At 41.1% G+C, this 17,840-nt stretch overlaps 1 protein-coding gene across 1 annotated transcript in view; it reads right to left on the bottom strand.

The window, feature by feature from the left end:
• GYS2 (glycogen synthase 2) overlaps positions 1-17,593 on the bottom strand; it is a 47,898-nt gene extending 30,305 nt beyond the window's left edge. The window contains exons 1-4 of the mRNA XM_075718942.1: positions 17,473-17,593; positions 9,192-9,373; positions 6,211-6,402; positions 5,202-5,387 (exon numbers count right to left, since the gene is read on the bottom strand). Of these exons, the coding sequence (XP_075575057.1) occupies positions 5,202-5,387; positions 6,211-6,402; positions 9,192-9,373; positions 17,473-17,593 (681 nt within the window). The remainder of the gene's footprint in view (positions 1-5,201; positions 5,388-6,210; positions 6,403-9,191; positions 9,374-17,472) is intronic.
• Between the last annotated feature and the right edge of the window lie 247 nt (positions 17,594-17,840).

Genomic DNA, 17,840 nt, shown 5'->3' with positions numbered 1-17,840 from the left:
ATACAAGCTGGAGAGGTGGGCCTGTGTGAACCTCATGAGGTTCAACAAGGCCAAGTACAAGGTCCTGCACCTGGGACGGGGCAACCCCCAGTATCAGTACAGGTTGGGGGATGAAGAGATTGAGAGCAGCCCTGCGGAGAAGGACTTGGGGGTACTGGTGGATGAAAAGCTGGACATGAGCCGGCAATGTGCGCTCACAGCCCAGAAAGCCAACCGTATCCTGGGCTGCATCAAAAGAAGCGTGGCCAGCAGGTCGAGGGAGGTGATTCTGCCCCTCTACTCTGCTCTGGTGAGACCTCATCTGGAGCACTGCGTCCAGCTCTGGGGCTCTCAGCACAAGAAGGACATGGACCTGCTGGAGCAGGTCCAGAAGAGGGCCACCAAAATGATCCGAGGGCTGGAACACCTCTCCTATGAGGCCAGGCTGAGAGAGTTCGGGTTGTTCAGTCTGGAGAAGAGAAGGCTGCGAGGAGACCTTATTGCAACCTTCCAGTACTTAAAGGGGGCCTACAGGAAAGATGGGGAGAATCTTTTTAGCAAGGCCTGTTGTGACAGGCCAAGGAATAACGGATTTAAACTAAAGAAGAATAGATTTAGACTAGACATTAGAAAGAAATTTTTTTACAATGAGGGTGGTCAAGCCCTGGAACAGGTTGCCCAGAGAGGCAGCGGAGGCCCCATCCCTGGCAACATTGAAGGTCAGGTTGGACGGGGCTCTGAGCAACCTGATCTGATTAAAGCTGTCCCTGCTCACTGCAGGGGGGTTGGGCTAGATGACCTCTAAAGGTCCCTTCCAACCCAAAGCGTTCTATGATTCTATGATCCCAGAACCAGGATCCTATCTCTGACTGAGGCAAAGAACAGATGGCTTGGGAAGAGGTCAGGAGTCAGACAACATTAGTCTTACATCCATAGCGCACCCTCCTACCTTCCAACAATCTGCAGCTCTAATCTTCTAGGCTGACTAGGTTTTCAGTCCCCCAGAAAATGTCCTCTTACAGCTCACAGGCTGACATGTGCCCTCAGCTTACAAAACAAAGAGTTTTGGTAGCCTACAGTTCAGGCCTCTGTGTGATTTAGGGAGTCCATAAAGAATCATGCATCACAGTGTGGCAACCCTTCACTAAGTCACGCTTAACTTTTCCCCAAAAGACTAGTAAGGCTGAGGTCAAGTTTTCACAGGTCCAGTGTTTGTGGGGGTTATCAGAAGACCACATGGAGCCTTCCCTTCCAGTTTTACCACCTGACAGGGGCTGGCAACTTGAGATCTTTGTTCATAGAACTGCTAGAGAAAATATCAGCCACCTGAAAATGCACAGCCCTTTGCCTGATCATTGATATTGATGTTCACTCCAAACAGGTTGAGACTTGGGCCAAAGTCTTCTCTGATCTAAAGCTACTGACCTCACTGGCTTCCTTCAGAGAACACATTTGTACCTTCTATACTTGTGCCAATTGGCACATATTGAGCTTTGCCAGGAAGGTGAATTAAAGTAGTATTTTTCACTGTAGGATCCAGAGAAGGAAAGAAAATCTCAGTAATCCTTTATGTTTTTAAGAGAGATCTTTCAAGTCATCTCTCATCTTCTGGTCATGTTTATCTACAGAGGTGGTTTAATACTGAAGTGGAAGAGTGCTGCACTGTGCCGACGTGCATGTGTATGTGTGTGCACGCGCAGAGCAAGCAGGGCTGATGGACAGTGGAGGACAAACTGCGAGTGTGTTACAGTGTCAGAGCTAAGAGGAAATATTACGGTGAGGAGAAACACACTGGACATACACACCCAGGGCACTGTGAAAGGAAAGAGAGGAACTGTGAAGATGCCAGGTAAATATCTTTCATTAGTCACAAAGAATCACGTTATGGTTTTGCCTGTGGATCCCACCGTTAAATCCTTCCACTTTGCAGAAAAGAATTTGGCCTCAGAGGGCTGAGTAGAGCTCTCTCTAGCAGCTTTTTGTGGACTGTGTTGGGGACTAGAAAAGTGAACATGACATTTCTTCTTTTCTCTGTAGGAGCTGTGCATGCCTGATTGTCTCTAGCCACAGTCAGGCCCTACTCATTCCTTTTGCGCTGCAACCATTTTTTCTGTGATATCTGGCACAGCACATACTACAATTGCATCTTTTCCACCCATCTCAGCTGCTGTGCTTAAAGCTGGTGGAAATTGTGCTCTAATCATGAAATGCTGATCAAAAGCGAGAACTTAAAAGTCAATTACTATTATGCTTTAAAGGAAGAAAATTATACAATAGCACTGAAACAGGAAAACCAGCTATTCTACTGTGGGGTAGGAGGGGATTACACCCTAAAAATACATTGTCTTATCCAAAGATTAAACGTTAGGAAGCCCTGGAGAATCTTCTTCACTGGACAAATTGCTTCTTTGACCTTAATAGTTTACTACTAGAAGACAGCAACAAGAATAGCCTCTGAAGACTTAGCTATCTGTATAATTTAATTACTGTACTCTAGATCAACCTCTCATGTTTCTTGACTGATTTTTAGGCCAGGTTGACCTTTTCACAGCCAAAGGGGTCTTCATTAAGATATCTGATCTCTTACTAAAAGTTAACTCTGTCAGGAAGAGCTTTAGTACCCTATAAGCATGTTAAACAGTAGCATAACAGCTTGGCATCATTTCCTCTATTAGTACCTTTAAATGTCAATCTTTCCACAGAGGGCATAAAGCATTAAGGTCTAGAAATCCACACGTTTCCTCCCTCAAATATTGTTTACAGCAGTTTATAATAATACTTTAAACTGATACATACGTTTCATTCCATATATTCTTAGAATAAAGTCCGAATAGAAATTTCTGTATTTATCATATAGCTGATAGTTACCAATGGAATTTGTGAAGCTTTGCAGAAGGATGGACACTACCTTATCACATAAAGTTGGCCATGCCATGTGTGAACAGTAAAAATGATATTAATACTGTGACTAGGTTATAAATACATTAAAATCTGTAAGTCTGCTCAGATGTAAGATCATTACTTTTTCTATTGAGTACACAGATAAGGGTGAGGCCCTCAAAGTTATTATGAAGGGAAAAGAAGTTGCTTTTAAGAAAAGCAGACTATTTTGCCAGAATACTTGTAGCTCACCATATTAACCAGAATACAACAAAACCCAACGTTTTTTTAGAATTTCCTTTAGAAAAGGAAGGCAAGACTCTGACGTAGTATTTTTACCATCAGTTTGTAAAACAACCAGCACTCTTTTTTTTTTAACTCTAATGTCTCATTTTAAATGCTCCCACCTTTTTTTTTTTTTTTTTTTTTTTAACTAGGGCTTCCTTACCAACAAATTATGTGTAAGAATGCAAGGGTGAATGAATAAAGTTACTGCTGAAAAATCCTCACTTTCTCAAGTGTTAAACCTGAAACTGCATGGTCTTGGTTCCTTCAATCTAGATCTGTCCAGAGAAAAATAGTTTAATGTGACTTTAAACCTATATTTTGCATATATACACATAAGGAAAATATGAGGAACCGAGGGATTAGGAATGTCTAGACTCCTGAAACTTGGGCCTGACAGCACGACTGGGTTATTCATGCTGCCTCATTAAAGTTAGGAGAATAGTTTTTCTAGATGATAGAAGGAGACAGATCTTTCAGATGGTAATTTGAGGATGTTTGCATTACACTGATTGTGAAGAGGCCAATGTAACTCCACTGATGATATAGGGAGCCTAGGAGGAGTAACCACCTGTTAGTTATCTCATATTGGGCAGAGAGAATTCCCCCTACACACTCATATGCATAAAGGTTGCAGCATGATAGTGAGTGAGTGGAGACAGTCTTTTACTCTTAGCGTGTTCAGTAGATTCAGTAGTTGCCTTCGGTGGGAAAGAAAAAAGAAAAAAGAAAAAAGGAAAAAAAAAAGAGGAGTAGAGTGAATGACTGTTTCCTTGGAGTACAAGGGAATGGCAATCTATTCTGTGCTTCTGAATAAGGCCAGTAGCACACTACTGCTTGGGCCTTGTCTTTGGAAGACACTGAAACCTGACACACTGTGGAACAAACATCCAACAGAAAACTGCCAACTGAGTAATTTTCTTCACTGATTTTAGCCAAGGAAATGCATGGACAGTGAATAAGGCTGTTGGTTGAGCCTTTTAACTGCCTCTACTCTCAATAAAAGCTGGAATGCAAAAATCTCTTGAACTCAGTTTGTAACCATATTAGAAATCTCAGATCATGTAATGTACCTCTGCTGAAGGCAGTGCTAAAGACATCTGGGTCCTTGAAATGTTGGTTTGTCTTATGCTTTGAGTGGAAAGAGAACAGTGAAAACCAAAACCACTAGACAGTTTACAAAAATTCCAAGAAACAGATGTGGGTCTCTTGAACTCAGAAAATACTTCCTATATTTGCCAGTTACACATTAAGCCTAACCTGAAAAGCCTGAAAGTAGAAGGACTTATTATGACTTGCAAGAATTAAGAAGTTGGCGGGGTGGGGAGGAAGAAGAAGAAAAAAAAAAAACATTTAATGCCATTCCAGGGAATTTCAGCAAGAGGAGGGCTACTGGCTATTTTTTCTACTGCCTTTCATTAAGAAGGATTGCTGTGAAGCTGCACCTGAAGTGTCAGATGATGACTACAGCTGAAAAGGTTTTACATTCACTGGTTACTCACACTGCTAACAGTAACTCCCAAACCATAGCATCCATTGCTTGAGTTGATTGCCTTTCTTGAACACAAAGGGGAATATTATCAAGGACACTAGACTTGAAGTGATATCTGGGCCTGTAACTCTCTTGCTTTTGAAAATGTCTCAAGCCATTGAAAAGAAGGTTAAGAAACTCCGTTGGCAACCCTGTACTGCTGCAATATTACTCCGTATATCAGTGGACTGGACTAATGCACTGACTTGACTGGAGGCTGAATGAATTTCAGTACTCTCCAGTGCAAATCTGGTAAGTCAAAATTCACTGAAGGTACTGCAAATATTCTAGACTCTACTGAGCTTTAGGACCTGTCAGATGACACAAAAGCACTCATGCCTAGACACCCCATGGTCTTACAAATACCATTTCTTGTGCTCTGGAACTGACAACCTATCACTCAGCTGCGGGTCAATTAGTGATCACACAAGACCAAGAATACAATATATGGTGTAGCACAGTAAACAGAAAAGGAGCCAGGAGCTGATTAGCTGAAAAAAGAAGGAATGAGAAAAATGTCTCTTACCTGGTCAAGATTGTTGTAAAAATCTATACTGGCTGCACACAGGTATCTCCCAAGCAGAGTCGCATGGGTAGTAAAAATTGTGGCAACAGGAAGTTTCTGAGATCGAGACAGTATTAAACCCACTCCTGCCTGCCACTCATGGAAGTGGGCAATTATGTTGGGCTTGTTGTCAAACTGACAGGAAAGCTGAAAATAATTAAGAAGAACATACATGAAACACATATTATCCTGCTCATCATCCCAGCCTCAGAAACTTCTTTTTTTCATGCCTTCTTCTGTTTGGTTTCTTTCTTTCATATGACAAAGCAGTACAGCATTCTAAGTGGTCATGTGTCTCAATTCCCATCAGCCCTAATCCTTAGCCCAAGAAGCACATGTGCCTCACTAGCACTTCAGAACAGTATTCTTCCTAGAGTGTTGGGGAGCTCTGGCAAGCACAGTCACTCTTCTTTCTAATAACTTGCTCTTCTGCTGTTGAAACTCTTGTTTGGATAAGAAAATCATGAGCACCTATGACAGATGATTCTGCAGATTATCAAAGTTTCTTCTCTTCAGGTAGGCTGTGGTAGAGTGACATGTGAAGACACAGTGCTGTAATTAATTCTTTCTGTTTGCCTCTATTCCGTGTGCAAGGTAGTATCTAATAGCTGAGATATGGCTTGACTGGCTTTAAGGACAGTTTGTTAGTGTGACAACTTGACTACCATAGGAGAGGAAAAGGGAGTTTGAGAACCTACCTGTAAGAGCATCCAGTGACAAATAAGGGAGTTGAGAAGAAACACAGGAGGATCTGACACTAAAGACACAGTGGATTTCACATAGGGTAACACCCTGACCGCCCGAAAAAAGGTTAAATGACCATTTAAGTTTTAAATACAAGTTTGATCTACATTACATATCAACTTCCTTGTCATAATTTTCAAACTGGAGAATAGGAACCATGCCCCAAAGCTTTTTGCCCTGCTGACAAGGCTGAGGTTTGAAAAATCTCTAGATTTATAAACTGTACCTCTTTTAAAAACCAGGCTGTTAATGATCCAAAAATCACAGCATCATTGGCTTCTCGGTCATGAAAAGGGATCCCTATGTTGCTGACATCCCAAAATTCGCCTTTCCACCTGTCCAGATTCCAGGCTGCTGATCCTATATCGAACAGTAAGACGTATGGGCTGCCCTCTATCAGCCATCTTCCAAAAAAGACCTATGGGAAAGAGGCAAGGATATAAGCAGAAAATTTTAGAGTGAATGTAAAAAAGCCAGTTAGCATAACTATTTTCATCCATCAAATCTTAAATATTTTATGTAGGCATATATGATCACAGTCCTACATATCCAGGATTTGTGGTTTTCCTTGCAAAATACATGGAGTAATACTGGGCCAAAGGCAAGAGTAAAAGTAAACTACAATCTTTAGGAACATTTTGTTTTTAAGACTTTCAATTTAGATTTTCATTGCAATGTTAACCTTTTTTTCATGGAAAAAAGCTTAAGACTATACTTGGTTGAATAATGAGGTCTTATGTTCTTCCTGAAGTATATATGCCATTTTTGTTCTTACTTCAAAATTATTATTTTCTTTCAGTCAGACTTGTCACCAATCTTTTGCCATTTATGCTAGATTACTGGTGATAGATTTTGTAGGACAGGTGCTTGGGACCTGTATCTACCATGACATTTCTTCATTCTGACTAAGCAGTGCTCTCCCTTTGGCAGAGCAGAAGGATCAATCAGAAGGTGTAAGAATACCTAAAACCACGTCAGCCTAAAAATACAGCTTTCCTGCTTTGTCTGCATCAGTATAGTTAAATATCTCCAAGAATATTTAGAACTCCACTGATATAACCTACCTGCCCAACCAGGTAACACAACACAGCTGGGCCGACACTACAGATTGTACCAATCTGCACAGTCAAATTATTTCACATTAAGTTTACCATCAAAATGGCTATAGCAGCAGAGACATATTAACTGGGAAGAACAAGGTACTATAGGGAGGCTAGTGCAGTTTATACCCCATGCGGAGGAATCTTTTGTACCACTGTTCAATCTCTTTTCATTCACCAACCCCTGGGACCTCAGGGGTTGCACCCAGCCCTGACACTAGAACAGGCTGAATAGAGGTCAAGTCTTGAAAACAATGGGATGAAAGCTCTTGGACCTGTTTGCACAAAAAATACAGGTTGTGACAAAGACAGGTGTGCGAAGGAGGGCCAGCTCCTTATGTACTTATTTCAGGCTACCAGGTTTCTTATTCAGGAGAATGAGGTTAAAGAGCAGGGAGTTTGCATGAACCCAGACTTCACCTAAATACAGAGTCAGGCTGTGGCAAGGAACACACCTGACCTGAGAAATTTGGAAGCATTCCTATGACTCCTGGTTTAAAGGGATCCATTGTGATGCATAAGCAAAATCCAGACATAAATGTTAATAGGATAAGCGCAGCTCCTGGAAACTAGAGCGTCATTATTGGAGATCAAAGCTATACTTGACGTATCTGGGACAGATTTGCTGCTATATATGAATACTCCAGCAGCACAATTACACATGTTAGGCTGGCAGAGTTGACTGACTAAATTTAATGTATTTATGGAGCAGCACAAAGCGTATATATAACATTGCAATTAGTCTGCCCCACAAGTCTTTAGCTGTTTTCCAAACAAAGGAGTGTTACACAGCTTGCAAGACATCTCTTTGTAATCAACAGAGGCAACATGGAAAACTTGGTCAATCACTTATGAAAATTTGATTAGAAATAAGAAACGGCAGTTAGATTAGACCTTTCAGTTTGAACCTCAGCCTGAACAATGCAAGCATCACACAATGTTAGTGTCCCCACAGACACTTTCCAAAGCTATGGCACATGTACATCCAACAATATGCTTCCATATAATATGCAGTAGGCCACTAGATCCTAAGAACAGCAGAACTGCTGTTACAAAGGGAGATAATACATCACCAGTGCCACAGCTGGTGGCAGTCCAAGAAGTTTATGAATTTCTACATTAAAGTGTGTCATGCCCCTCAGCAACAAAACCTTGTAAGAAGGCTTCCTTGCTGCTGCCTCTCAATGCTTTTCACATCTGTTCAGCACACATTATAAGCAGATAATTTTTCCTCCTGCCAACTAGCATTTCTGAGGGACTCAATGCTGAAACTGAATGAAGGTGAGTTCTAGATCTCTGATAAGGATTTTCAAGAAAGGAGGTCAGATTTAGCATTTGTTATCTTCCACCCATTTTCAGGTAATCAGTTGTCCTCAAGGCTGCAGCTGCTTGCAGCTTAGTAGCTTGCCCATCAACACAGTAGATTCTATTCCTTTCAGCAGATCACCTTGATAGGAAGATGTTTATTCCTAGTTTACTGTTGGAGAAACTGAGTTATGAAGAGGCTATGAGGTTTGCCTGAGATCACAGAGAGAACACTGGTTAAAAGTCATGTAGGAAACACAGATGAACTCACTCCTTGTGCTGTGGTTTAACCTCTCTTCCTAGGGAACAGACAGCTAGTTGCACTGATCTGAGGAAGCAGATTCTTTGTCAGTTGGGTGCTTTTCTTAAGTCCACCTGTGGCTTGTCCCTTTCTGGCTTTCAACTCAATACAATGCTACATAAGAAAAACTGTGACCTAGTAGAATGCTTTTCTCTCTCCAGCACAAGAACATCAAATGTAACATAAGGGTTCAGTCAAAGTAAGGTCATATCTACTAAAATCTCACTGTATTTAGAGGCTGGATAAATAAGTCATTAATCCAATTAAGTAGACTTGCAGTTAAATGACTGTTAAAACCTGTAATTGGATAAACTGGTTCTTCCTCGAAAATAACCTTTAATGAATTGTCTCTGCCGTTCCAACAGTGGATTCTGAGCCTTTCCCATTGTGACATTGACCAGGACTGCTGTGTCAAGTGGAACGGCAAGAGCATTAACCAAAACTGTAATCTCCTCAGAGTCAGCTTTGTTGCCCTGGGAAGCAGTAGCACATCTGATTTACCTGACACCCTTGGCCTTTCATGGTGTCCATTGCCTTCTTAACTGCGGGGTTTGGAGGCTCACATGCTTCCACCTGAGTCTTCACATTGTGCTCAAAATAAGGACCAACCAGAAAATAGTTTTCACCCCATTCATCTGCCGTAATTTTGGCTTTTGTCTGGATCACAGTGTAAATGCCTCCGACTGCAAAAGAAGAACACAAAGAATAAAAAGTAGAAAGAGGCACAGGCCACAAAGCTCTGGAATAAGCCCCAACCCTCCTGTGGATCAGATACACGTCTAGTTAAATCAATTCACATAAACCCAGACTCTATCAAATAACTAGAAGTTCAGTCTCTTAAATTGAATCAGTGCTTTACAGTTCAGTTTAGGAGTATGCACTGATAGCAGACTGTGTGTAATTTTTAAATGACAATTTAACGCTTTGCTTACTCCTGGGTGACTGCATATGGCTTCCCTGAATTTTTCCTCTAATCTCAAATGGATGCTTTCTATCCTTAGCTGTTATTTTTATCTAGTCTGTGATTTTTTAAAATTTCTTTTAGGTGTTCAAGTCACACCACAAATGTTCAGCCAACATACTATTTTATTCTTATGTTATCTTTTTGGATCCTGAAATCTTTACATTCAGATTGTGGGATTCAAATCCTGGAACTCATGCTTCCACTCTCCCATGCCTTATCTTGATTCTACTGCATCCCAAGTACAGCCTTCTGCTTTTTTATTGCAGCAGTTAGAATTTTCAAACATATTTTTTGTGATGTGGAAATACATGTGGTGAGAACAATACATGTGGTGAGAACAATACATGTGGTGAGAACAATACATGTGGTGAGAACTGAGCTGGCTCTTCCAGTTTGTTTCACACAAATCACTGAAAGAAGTTGAGGGACTGATGGATCTCATTGACTACCAGCTATAAAAATGGATTTAGACCAATATCCTCAAAGCAAAAGGTGTCATGTTCCATCACCATTCCAAAGAGTTGTTAAAGTTGGAAGGAACATAGTCTATGTTGCCAATATAAATGTCTGCAGTACCTTTCACCAAAACATTGTCCATTTTAAAAATAAACACAATATAAAAATGTATAAGAGAATTCACTAACAACATCCCCTGACGAGTCAGTACAGATGTATCTAGTCTTGCACATGGTATGCAAGATTCACTTGGCTGCTCTTCCTCACAGTTTTCAATAGCTAGCCCCATAATTCACGCATTGGCAGCGCAGTCTTGCAAAGCCCCCTTTGCCACAGGGCCCACAGTGCCAGGCAGTGGGCATTCCACCACCACAAATTTGCAAGAACAACAACGCATGCTTGAATCCAGGAAGTGGAAGGGAAGGCAAGGGAAGAGAAAATTAGAGACTAGACAGCTGCTGTACATCAAAGACAGGTTTAGCATAGCTCCAGTGATTTTAAAGAACACTAAGACAAATGAAGCTCAACAGGTACAAGCAAACAACAAAGGAAGCAACAGGAAGGGAACTAATGTTCCTACTTAAAAATTTCATCCTCCACTGAATTTGAAAACGTTCAGTAATACTCCAGGCAAGAAGGCTGTGCTATGCCTTTCAGCAGTGACATCAACATTACATAAGAAGCCAGCACTGCAAGTTGCCACTGATTGATAGCAGGTATTCCAGACTTACTTTTTAAAAGGTACTGGAGCATCCAGAGGTACCAATGCACTGCATCTAACTGCATATGACAAAAATCTTCAGAGGTTACCTTATTCTCCTGAAAGATCTGCAGCAAAGGACCACCACTTACAGTACAGCAGCTGAAGTTGCTCAACATTTTGGGAGATTAGTTCCCAGATTACTTAAACTGTATCACCTGACAACTGCAGAAAGCCTTCTGCCAAGCCTGGTACCTTGTAGCCCTGAGGAACTGAATGACAGAGCTATGTTTTTAATTGTGCTCCTAGAAAAGAAATAGTGCACTTAAAATCCTTTTCTTTAGAAATATCACATTTGTTTTGAATGCTTGAAGGGTCCCTAGCCCTACTATTTTTATGTCAAGATGTCTCAGGATTCTAGGTGTTTTACAAAGAAAAACAAATGCAGTTCCAATCTCCCTGCTTGCTAAGTGGAATTATTACAATAAACTATTACCCTACATGGTAATTCAAGACCTAAGAAGACAAGAATCTTACAGGTATATGTTCCTAAATCAAGCTCACAGTTCAAGAGTTTCACATCATACAGACATGGAACTGCAGAAGGAAATCTATGCATAGGACTATTCTTCACTTCATTAGGATGAGAAAGCTAAGTAACTTACAGTCGCCATATCCTACCATGGCTGCTCTAGACAGGGATTTAGAGAACTCTTAGGTTAAGTGACACTATATATTCCCTCCATGTTCCTCTGCTCACAAGCTGAATAGCTTGGATTCAGATAAACATATAATTTTAATTCTATAAGACAAGTCAGAATGTTCAACCCATAAAGTGATACGGTAACAATGACATGTCTGTTCTTATGGGGTGGTAAGTACGACGTATGAGCATAAGAAACTGCAATCCAACATGGATAAATAAGGGGCTTGGTAGAAATCTTAGTCATGAAACTAGTTGGTTTTAACTGGCAGAAATACTGAACTTAAAATATGGAAAGATTTTTGTGCAAAGCAGCCTGGAAAAAAAACCAAGCTGGCATGGAAAGGGGAACTAAAATGTTTGGGAAAGAGGGATTTTGTTCATTTAAGAGAATTTTGACCTGGTTTTAGAGGCCTCTTTAAAAAACAGAAGATGAAAACAAAACATTTTCTCAGAAAATATCTCTTAGAATTATTTTTAAAATTTTGAATGTTTTCATGTACGTTGCCGCTACTATGAATTTGTCTGAAGGAGTTATCTGCATCACTCCAGCCATTTTCTTCTTTCCTCATTTCAAGTCCTGGTGCATTATTTCTTTTGTATATTTAAAATCCAAGCAGCAATTAGAGGCCTCCAGGATAGACATCAGAACTATCTAAATAAATAAAAAGTCTGAGAGTCAAGAAGAGTCTCCTGATATCATATCACTACTGACGACATTAGGCAGAAGTGGAGATCTAACTATGCAACTGGAGATCTTTTTGCAAGATCTAATACATAGATGTGCTCTTTCTGCCGCAAGCCGTAATATGGAAAGATGCATTGCCAATGCTTTTTGTCATCTGATGAGGAAGGGTCCACAACTTCCAAGACTATCCAGGAATTGTGCTGACAAAAAATGTCTTCTGGAGCTGCGATCCTTTGCGCATGGAATTGTCAAAACTTCTCAAAACTGCCAGAGATAACCACCACTAATTTTACTCGCTCTCCCACCCACCCCACATTACAGAAGGACAGAGGAAAGGAGCAGCAGAAACAAAAAAGGAAGGAAAGAGACAGGAAGCGAAGCTATGCAAGTGAGACGGAGATAAGTGCAGATTGTCGCTGATTGCCGAGTCCTTCCCCACACAGCTTTGCTATACAGAGACAGAGGATCAGGGTGCTTCCAGGGCTCTTTAGCTTCTTTGCTATAGCTTGACCAGGCCACTCAAAAGATACTAAAGCTTTCCTGAGGACCATGGCTGCCATGGAATCCAAGAGAGCAGTGGGACCCCAGATGCAAGATTCAAATTGACTTCACTGCCACAAGTACTAGTTACATCAACTATCCTTTCGCCCCTTCCCCTCAGAATGTGTCTCTGATCTAGAGATGTGACAAAATTGGGCTTGAACTGACTTTTTCCCAATATTTGGTTGGAACTTCATTTATTTATTTATTGGTTGATTGCCTGTTGAGATATCTGGGGACCATTTATAGAATAAGGTTGTAAAACATGTCAGGTGAAAAAACCCCAATATCTTCAGATAGCAGATGTTTTTCATGTATTTTTTGGCTACATTTATGGCCAGGACTCATCAGAAGATAGAAGTTCTCTATATTCTGTGAAATTCTGGCACTCCAAACATATTCTGAAATAATACTGAAACACTGAAATTTATGACAGATGTCCACATTATAGAAGCTATTTCTGTGTGCATCATCCCCAATGCACAAGATTTCATTTGAGATTGATTTGATGTTGACATACCACCCCACTCTAGAAATGCACAGAGCTTTGATGCTGTGTTTATGCCAAGTTTATGCCAGCACATCCCCACTCCCCAAAATGTGTTAGTTCAGGTGTGTCACAGATTACATCATTCACCTTCTCCCAAGGAACTTTCATCATGGAAAGACATTTAACACAGAGGAGGTAAAATGCCAGTCCTACTGACTTCAGTGGATTCAGGATTTAATTTCCAAGAGTCCAGATCTTCACCAGAGAAATTGTACATAGAGCTCTGCTCCTGGGAGAGCTGAACCAAGGTTTGTTTTTAGCAGAGTCTTCATTCCAATAGGGATGGAAAAAACATGTTTAGGATTCATCTACCAGTGACTCTTGAGCTAGTCTGTTCACAGCTGAATGATGATATAAACTGGCCTTTTGCCCAGCATTTTTAAGCATTCTTCTATTTTCTATCTAAAAGCTGTTAGTTGTACAGCAGGCGATACTAATCTAATTATTACTGGAATGATTTTCAAGACATCTTTATAGAACACAGACCAGATCTTGAACATTCTCAGCCCTTCCTATTAATGTATCAGAAAATCCACTAAACTACATCTAACTGTTATTCTAACACAGACTTAGACTTCTTCCCCTCCCCCCCTAAATACTTCAGTTTTCAGTTGGCAAACATTTAAAAGAGATTAAAGAGGATGGAGCCATTGTCACTGTGGAAAATGTCGAGGACTGCTGCCATTACTCCTGCAATGGCCTTTGGCTGCTCCCTGTTGACAATTTCCATCTGTGGGGCTTCAGACACAAGATCTACATAGCTTGTAGCCACTTGGTTTGTGCTCCTGTCCTTAAAGTTTTTATTGGTATTATGTTACAAAGGAAAGAAAACCAGTCGTCTTTTCCAATGTGCACAAAGATATGACCAGAGCTGGCTTTAGCAGAGCATGGTGTCCAGGAGAGAAGGGGAATGATGAAAAACGCTGAGCTTCCCCATGATTACCACCAGATCATGGGGCACTGCGGGCCCAGTGCATTGGGGCCCTTGCCTGCCTGCTTTTTTCCCCTTCTGCCACAGAAACACAGTAGATCCACTTCACAGCATGGGCCTTGCCCATCAGTGAAGAGCCAAATAAAGTGAGGGAAATCTTGCAAAACAAACTACACTTTTCTCATTTCTTTAGCAGGAGACTTTCATTGCAAGATGATTTCAATGTTGTGCTTGGTTTAGGTGACAAGTTCCTTTTCACATGACTTGGGGCAAAGGGGAGGAAGAGTGACACTGGCAAATCGGCCTTTTTTATTTCTCATTCTCTCCTTCACCTACCTTGTCTTTGCTTGCTCCAGACAGAGAAGAGGAGAAAGAAGAGTAACTGAGATGCTGGTGCTTTCCAACATATATGTCAGAGGTTGCCACGTAGCACAGGCAGCAGCCAAGACAGAGAATATAAAAAGGAAGCATGGAGAAATAGAAAGCTCTGCCTTGTTACAGCATGTGTTAAATTATCTGGCCTTAAAAAAAAGAAAGACACCTTCACTGTGCCAGCTGCTGAGAAAGAAGTGATAAGACTCTGGAAATAATGGATACTTGTAGGTCTCTGAGCACTGAATTCATACAACTGACACATCCTTCCCTACAGCTGCATCTCATGCCTAAGTACCAACCAGCACCATCAGAGAAAGCCCAGTAAACACTTGCTCCTTATGGGCAGCCTGGCACATGAAGATCCTCTCACGCTACGTAATCAGATGTGCTCCAATTTGCAGGACCCCTTCATCATCCTCAGACTCTGAAGGAGAATATATTTAAGAGGTTCAGAAAACAGCTCAGCACCTGTAAGGGGCACTGTTCACAGCTGTTAGAATAGATAGCCATCTGTGAGCTCTGGTAGCATGTTCCTCATAGGGAAGATGACATTCAGCCTTATTAACACTGCCACAGAGAAATGGAGGAACCACTAAGAAGCAGCAGTGGTCAACAAGGAAATGTATCCATAGCCAAGCACCTAGTGATGTGCACAAAGTTAACACAAAGACATGAGCTCTTCTCTCCTGTAGGCAGAAGTAGCTTTACACCACTTTAGCAGTGCAAACCAACTTCATGCTGAACTACTCTGACAGAACTTTGCATTGCCAGAAAGGAAGAAACCTTCCCGTTAAATGCTCAAAATTAGCTTGTCAGGCATTAAACCCAGATAATGCTTATCTTGTCCTCTATATTAGGAACATATACAGCAACATTAAAACTAAAACACTGAAACACCTAGCAGTACTAATCTATGTGGGGTCAGCCTACTTAGTCAAATAAAGTTCTTCCTTCTGCTAAAGGAGGCGGGAAATATACAGTGTAAGCTATTATTTCCTAAGTCTGTATCTTCTGTGATGACTCTCCCTGTATTTTGTTAGCTACTCTCTCTCCTAAGAAACACTGTGCCCTAATATTTCCCAAATTGTTTATAAACATTAGGTCACCAGGGAACAGTATCCCACCACATGACTGAGACATTCAATTCCCTGGAAGATATAGAAAAAAACCTTCAGTATCAAGAATTCACCAGAAAAATAAGCTGAAATAGGCTTATTAAAGAGTTTTTGCACAGATGTTTCCAGTCAAGGTTGGTTAATGGAAACTCTGCACAGAGATTTGGTTCTAATGAAGAAATTGTTTGCCACGACTAGTTCAGTCAGCCCCATTTGAATATATGGGTTTGATAAGTGGTGTAATTCACAGTGCCTTGTTTTTAAACTAACTGAATAAATATCCACTCTCATAAATATTAATTATCTCATAAAATGTGAGAATAATAAATTTTAGCTGTCAGTTGATTTGGCTTCAGGTAAGTCAACAAGAGCTACATGGATGATTAAATGATTCACTGCATTTTGTACATACACAGAAAGACAGATAAATCTAACTGTGTTTTACTTTTTCTTAAACATATTGTGTGACATCTATAAACAGCGGGTCCAGATGACCAGAAAATATATATACTATAGAGTTCAGAGACATTAGCGAGAACACCTGAATTTGCTAGATTTCTGCTGCCATCTGCTTGCCAGTGCTTTACTTATCATGCACACTGCAAAAGTAAATGCTGCATGCTCCAAGTTCTGGCAGTAGTAAATTAACTCAAAAAGCTTGACTGAAGCTACTAAAAAATAAGCCCACAGGGATTCAAAGTGCAAAAGCTACTCTGTACTATCTCTGTGTATTGATACTCCTTGCCACCCTAAAAAGAGCAACATAAAATTACACGGCAGTGCAGATTAAATACCAGAAGCTATCACAGAATTGTAATTCCAGTTTCACCATGGGGATAAACCCTAGCATGATCTGTTCCTCTCACACATATTTCCCCTTTAGAGTTAAAATCTTAACAGATTACAGATCCCCTCTCCTGACTAATGTCTCTGTTTATCTGCCAGGACAAGAAGACATATGAGGTCAATCATTTACTCATACTACCTCACTTTTGTGGCAAAACCAGAGCCTGTTCCCCCTTGGTGAACTACACCTAGCTGAAAGGGGATGATTTGATGAGTGAATTAGAAATGAAGGCAGAAAGATCTTTACATAACAACCAGCGTGCACTTTGCCAAACAAGCTGCATGCAGTGAACAGATTTTCGGTCTGTACACACGCACAAAGCATGAAGTCCCTGCCTGGCACCACTTGTGTTTGTAAAGACCAGTCCAAAAGGCTTTCAGCTGACATAAAGACTGCTGGTCATTGACATCTGGCTTTTGTTCAGTGGCTTCAACGCAGCTATTTCAAATTTGGCCTCTTCTCCGCACTGCTATAGAAGGCTGAGGGAGACTGCTGAAGTGATCTGAATGTGATGTCTGTTTTACAGCTCATTTTCATGCATTACATTCCCAAGTGCATTTGCATGGAAGGTAAAATATAAATATGTACAAAACAACATCTATCTATCCATACATCTGCACACCCAGACATAACACTTGGATGTTTGTTTAAACATCCTAGCCCTGGTGATGAAACATGTAAAGACACACAGACGTCCTGACTATATGCTCATCCCACACAAGCACAAGCAGATGCAGCCCACACGCGGCCTGCACGATTACACACGGATGCCACATTCACTCCTAACAGTACAGTAGCTCTGCAGCCCACTTTTCCCCAATCTCCCCTTAATGCCTTTCATGTCCAAGTCCTTCACGCCTCCCCCCACTCCCACGAAAACAGCAATACCCACTCCTGAGAGTGTTGTACAAACCTTTGTTGGTAACTTCCCAAGAAACTTCAAAGAGCAACAAATCCTCCACCGGCAGGTCTTCATCCTCCCATTGAGGAAGCCCGTTAAGAGAAGTCATGGACAGCGATCTGGCCAGTGGCATTTTCTTCAGCCCTTGAACGCTCACCACACAGGCCACGACAGTTAGCAAATGTCCAGTTAATGTGGTGGTTCTCCGCAGTTCTGGTTGGAGCAGTCTGCCAGTCTTCTGGGCTCCAAGGAGAAAATTTATTCAGATAGCTGGGAGCTAATGGGTTTAAACTGTCTGACCACCAGCATTAAATTGGCTCAGTGAAATCCTCAGGGCTTGAGAACCAGCTGCTCTCAGAGGTAAGAATTTAAGACTGACC

The sequence above is a fragment of the Pelecanus crispus genome, chromosome 1, assembly GCF_030463565.1.
Source record: "Pelecanus crispus isolate bPelCri1 chromosome 1, bPelCri1.pri, whole genome shotgun sequence".
In the NCBI taxonomy this organism is placed as follows: Eukaryota; Metazoa; Chordata; class Aves; order Pelecaniformes; family Pelecanidae; genus Pelecanus; species Pelecanus crispus.
This window is presented reverse-complemented; position numbering and strand designations above follow the sequence as displayed.